At 52.3% G+C, this 5,585-nt stretch overlaps 1 protein-coding gene across 1 annotated transcript in view; it reads right to left on the bottom strand.

The window, feature by feature from the left end:
* The window catches only part of WDFY4 (WDFY family member 4), a 309,512-nt gene that overhangs the window by 19,928 nt on the left and 283,999 nt on the right, over positions 1-5,585 (bottom strand). Inside the window, 2 exon segments of the mRNA XM_008576041.1 lie at positions 6-37; positions 2,370-2,523. Coding sequence (XP_008574263.1) covers positions 6-37; positions 2,370-2,523 — 186 coding nt within the window.

Genomic DNA, 5,585 nt, shown 5'->3' with positions numbered 1-5,585 from the left:
TGCACGTCCCCTAGCACAGTCCCATCCTGCATGCAGCCTGAGTGGGATGAGAAACAGGAGACAGTTGGGTAAATGGGGGCTCAAGCTGGGCTAGGAGCCAGGGGATGTTAAGACTGTGCTGCCCCAGGTTGCTGATTCTGCGTAGGCCAGAGTGTGAGTCGTGTCCTGCGCAGGCCACGCTGCTTCCTGCTGCCTCTGTCTGGAGTGTCCCCATCCTCATCTGCTTGGCCTCTAGGCCTCTGTCTCCTCCACAGAACCCTCCTCACTTCCCAGGTGGTGCAGTGCTTGATTCACAAGTCCTGAAATGCTTTCGGTGCCATCACTGCTGGTGCATCTTCCTCTCCACCGCACTCTCCTTTACTTCTGGGTGCTTTTTACGCATACTAAAACAACAAGGAGAAGCAGTGACAGCAATACGAGCTGTCGCATGCGGAGCACCTAACTCTGCTGGGCATTAGCTACATCGTCTCACTGAATCTCCATTCTGCCTCTACAGCTCATGCATTTTCTCTCCATTTTCAAAGTGAGGACAGCAAGGTCTTTAGAAGGCGATTCCCCAGACAGTAAGAAGAGGAGCTTGGACTCCAGCCCAAGTCTCTGTCCTCCCCACCTGCACAACCTTGAGTGAGTGGCTTAACCTCTTTGGGATTCAGTTATCTACCTGCACAACTGCAGGTGATTCCAGGAGTTACCTCATACGGCTAGTATGAGAATTGCAAGAGAAAATACACATAACATGCTAAGAATAACACCAGGCACATGAGGACTTCTCAACACACATCTGCTATAGCCCTGCTCGGACCCTCCAGAGCCTTCACGGTGCGGCTGGAACAAAGGCTCCCCTGCTCTCTCCGGCTGCAGAGCTGGGCTTGACCTGGTCCTCCTCGTCATTCAGTCTCAGCTCACCTGCCACCTCTTCAGACAGGTCCTTCCTGGGGACCAGAGGAACACAGGTCCCTCAAAGTCACTCTTGAACCATTTTCCTGTTTTCCTCACAGGACTTCTCAGCATCCAACCATATTTCACTTATTTATCTGTCTGTATTTTCTATGCCCTTCCCCCTCCCTGCTCAGAATATAAACATCATCAGGGCAATCCATCCCAGGAGCCCAACTAAAGGCCCAGTGCCTAAAAAAGTATCTGCATACAGTAGGTGCTCAATAACCACTTGCGCTCTGGACTTCCCTGAGGACACCTGTTCTCTCTGCCTCATGTGTGTCATTTCCGAGACAGAGCTGTGCTCTGGCCCCAGGCTGCTCAGCCCTCAGCCGGCCCTCCTCTTGGCGTCCACCATGCCTGACTTACTCCTGTCATGGGCCTCGCGGTGCTTTGTGGGGACTGTCCATTGGACTTGTCCGGTTCTCAGCCCTGGTGTGTGTGAGGCATCTGAGACTCTGATCACTGCCGAGGCCACAAGTTCCACGGATCAGGCTCACTGGCATGGCCTGGGCAGGTTATGCTTGGAATGCTCTATAGGTGTTCTGGCTGCATAACCAGGGCTGAAAACCACTGCACAAGGGTTTGCAGGGACTAATCTCCTCACCTATGCTCCCCTGGGGCCACACCCAGCATGTCTCAGGGACAGCCTGTATGTGCTGCTTGGAGGAGGAAGAGGAGCCTGAGGAAGGGGAGCTCTGGGGCTTACGGTGTGTTGGCCATGGCTCACGAGTGCTCTCACAGAGCGGCCGATCCCCAGCCTGGCCAGCAGCCACAGCTGCTCCTGCCCCTGGGTGGAGAGCTTGCCCACGTCCTGCCCAGCTTCTGGGCACACCTCTCTCCATAAGGCGCCCTGACTCAGCCTCCTATACATCTGCAGTGGAGGCTCTGGGTCCACGTGGTGATCAGGGGACCTGCCCACTGGGACCTGGACTGTTTGCTCTTCCTCTTGAGAATAAAAAAGGCCTGGCTCATCCCGGGCTGGGCCTGGAGCACAGGAGAGGAGGAGCTTCCACCAATATCTGCACAACTGCCCTAGGACACCCACCGCAGTTGGCCTGGAGATACAGCATCTCTGGGTCTTGCTCCCGGAGCCCAGATCAACCCATCTGTGGGATGTGGGGGAAATGGGGCTGATGAAGGGCAGGGCCAGGCCTGGGCTACTTGTCAGGGCTTCTGCCCCCCAGCCACTGTCTCACTGTGTATGGAGCCTGAGGACCCTCGGAGGAAAGGTCACGGCTGAGACCTGGCTCAGTGCCATGCCGGCAGCCTGCAGCCCAGCGTCCTTCCTCTGCAGCCACCTTTCTTCCAGAGCTGCTGCCCATTGGAGGCCTCATACCAACTGCACTGGTCCTGTGAGGGGCTTGTGTAGTCACAACTGAGTGCTGCAGGAAAGGGAGCCCCGCACCCCGGCTGCCCGGGCCTGCACTCACCGAACTCCACCGCGTTGCAGTTGGTTAAGAACTCGGGCAGGTAGAAGAACTCCGGGGTCAGCTCCCTGACGTCACTCATGTTCTCCCTGGAGGCAGACTCCCACGTGTTCTTCACGCTGTGAAACATTCTATCCGCCACATCAAAGCTTCCACCCTGTGGGAAAAGGGGCCAATGTGGTCAACCATGTGCACATGAGTCCGGTGGCCAGGCCCGGCCACTCTGCCTCGAAGGCAAGGGTCCACTCTTAGGCTCTTCCAGTCTCTCTCCCCACACACACTTGTTCCTCAGTCCCTGCAGGTGTGCCCTGTCTCTTCACACATGGGTTCATGCGGTCACTCTCTGGAACCTTGCACCAGAGCTGTGAGGGGGGATGCATGATCCACAGTGATCTAGGGATCCGTGTTTCCCCCGTGTGGAAATCTGAGTTCAGATCACAGGCAGGAAAACCACAGTTGTTCATCTGATCGTCCCCTGAGTTTGCTGAGGGCCAGCCCTGAGTCAGACACTTATCACAAAGCAACAAGGATGGTGGCACTCAGATGTGGCTCTTGAGAGGCTCACGGTCAAGTGCCACAGACAGGAAATAAAGAACCAAATACAGGACAAAGAGAAGAGTCAGACATTCTACATGGGAGGTCAGTGGAAGTTTCCTGGAGAAGCTGACCCCAGAGGTGACTCTGGAAGCCTGGTGTTGGGAAGCTGCAGAGTGCTCCGAGCAGAGGGCAAGCCTAGGCCAGGAGCAGGGCTGAGAGGAGAGCTGGTCAGGTCAGGGCCCTGGTGACGTCAACATGGCATTTGGTGGGGCGGCGGGTGGGCAGGGAGGGACTTTGGGCTTGGTGGTCTCAGCATTGACCAGAGGGAATATGTCTGAGGATGGAGAGCTGGGAGAACCAGAGTTCAAGGGGCAGGAGACTGGTCCAAGAAGAACAAGGTGCCTGTAGCACCTGCCGAGGGCAGCCTAGCTTCCTAGGCCCATCACTGCAGTGGCCTGATGCAGCCCCAGCTTGGTCAGGCTTGGGCCAGGTAAGACTTAAGGCCGATGCCTTCCCTGGATGCCCTGGTCCTCTCATCAGGTGATCTTGGGGGTCGGGAGGAGGCAGAGAGGAGCCTCAGACGGGATCCTGGTTGGAGAAATGAAGATGCCAGGGACAGGGGATTTCAGGAGTTTCTGAAACTGGGCCTTGGGTCCACTTCAGTTTAGGGACATCCAAGAAACACATTGTCTCCCTGGGATTCAATAATTCATGTGTCCGCATCAAGTCTGAGCCTTTGTTTAACAGGAGCTTTTCTTCCTTTCTGCCATCTTCTGCAGAGCACACTTGTGGCCTCAGGACCAAGGGCCAGAGTGGCAGTGGCCTCTGCTGCTCCAATCGGCTGCCTTCACTTGTCAGAGGGCCGAGGATTCTCATCAGCATTTGGGGATGGAAAGAAGGGTTAAGAAGGGCAGGAGCCTTCTCTTGGCCTGTCTGTCCTGTGCTAGAGCCTTGAAAGAGCTGCACACAGACATAGGTGATCTCGCTTACTCCCCACAGCAGGTGCATTAGGAAGGAATCAGTACTTCCCTTTTGCAGACCAGGAAACTGAATCTCCTCAAACTGTACTGATTTTCCCAAGGTTGTCAAAACAGTGAATGGCAAAATTGGTCAAACCCATAGAGGCAACTCCGAAGGGCAAGCCTTGCCCCATGCAGGACTCCTGGGGAAACCCCTGGACCTGGGGCAAACTTAATCTGCTGTGTGTGGGCCCAGGGGGTACTCAGCTCTTTCTGGGAGGGGAGAACCTACCACCCACCTGAGACAGGCTATACCTGGGCCTCCTGGTGGGCAGGGATTGGCTGGCCAATTTTTCAAGTCAGATTTGAGGATCCAGTGAGATCTGTGCGTCATTCTCTGCCCAGGGACAGGGACACCATGAGACCCAGTTACCTGTGGGGTCTCAACCGAACACAGGCAGCTTAAGGATGTGTCTCTTCTACAAGGTCACTTTGCTCTTGGTTGAAATTAGATGACGTCCACCATCAAATTTAAATTTAAATGGAAATAAAATGGGGGGGGGGTTGGTGCCTAAATAAATCTACACCTAATGAGTCAGTCATTGAAATGTATTAAGAGCTTCGTGTATTTAACCTGCAGCCTGAGCTTTCCATCTGCGGGAGATTGATGCCTTCTCTCAGTCCTGTTTCCCTTTTGCAGCTTTTATGAGTGCTGATGGTAATCTCCTGAGAAACAATATGATTTGGCAATAAAAAGATTACCTGTATTAAATAAAAATAATATATACATATGAAATATTGTTAGTGCTACAAATCTGGTTAAAGATATTACCACAAAGAAAAATGTTGTTTTTTTTCACAGCTGTCTAATGCATTCTAGCAAAAGTAATATCTTTAAAACTTAAGCCTGTATTATTTATAAAGGAAGCAATAACTGATTTTCCTATTTCCTAGATTAATAAATGTATTTGCATACATTTGTTTCAAAATTAATGGGTTTTCTCACTTCTGCAATACAAAAGAAAACAGCAAATTCCCTAGAAGAAAAATTGGAGGTGCTTTGTTACTTGTATGTAAAGTCTGTGTGAGGACATAAACTCTGGTGGCTGCCAGCAGTAAGTCCCAGCCAGGACTTGACTCTCAGGAAAGGAAGGAAAGGAAGAGAGAAGAAAGAGAGAGGAGGAGAGAGGCAGAGAGGCCCGGTGAAAGTTTACAGAGTGCCCACAGAAGGAAAGTCCAAAACCAAATGAAATAAAACAACCACAAAGTTAAGTCTAGAGGTTGGAAGAAAAAGTGATCAGAGAGAATTACTGAAGCAAGATCTACCCGTGAATCTGTTCTGTAGATATTCTTGAATACCAAGAATAATGACTCCTACCTACATCTAACATACTGAAAAAAATAATAGCGAGTTTATGATTGTCAACAAAGCAAGTCTCTTATTTTTTTTTCCTTTTTGTCTTTTTTCGTGACCGGCAACGAATCGCAACCCTCGGTGTTGTGCCCGCACCTTGCTCAGCCAGTGAGCAGCCGGTCTGTACGTGGGATCCGAACCCTCGTCGGGAGCGCCGCCGCGCTCCCAAGCGGCACACTGTAGCAGTGCGCCACCGGGCCGGCCCGCAAGTCTCTTATTAATGGAAGATTTTCTACATGACATTCAGGCCAGAAGACAGTGGAGCCAAGCCAGGGCTACAGAGCTCTGCAGCAAAAAGGCACACAGATC

This window comes from Galeopterus variegatus, unplaced genomic scaffold (genome assembly GCF_000696425.1).
Source record: "Galeopterus variegatus unplaced genomic scaffold, G_variegatus-3.0.2 Scaffold1276, whole genome shotgun sequence".
Lineage (NCBI taxonomy): Eukaryota > Metazoa > Chordata > Mammalia > Dermoptera > Cynocephalidae > Galeopterus > Galeopterus variegatus.
The sequence above is the reverse complement of the archived record's forward strand: the minus strand, read 5'-3'. Positions and strand labels throughout refer to the sequence as shown.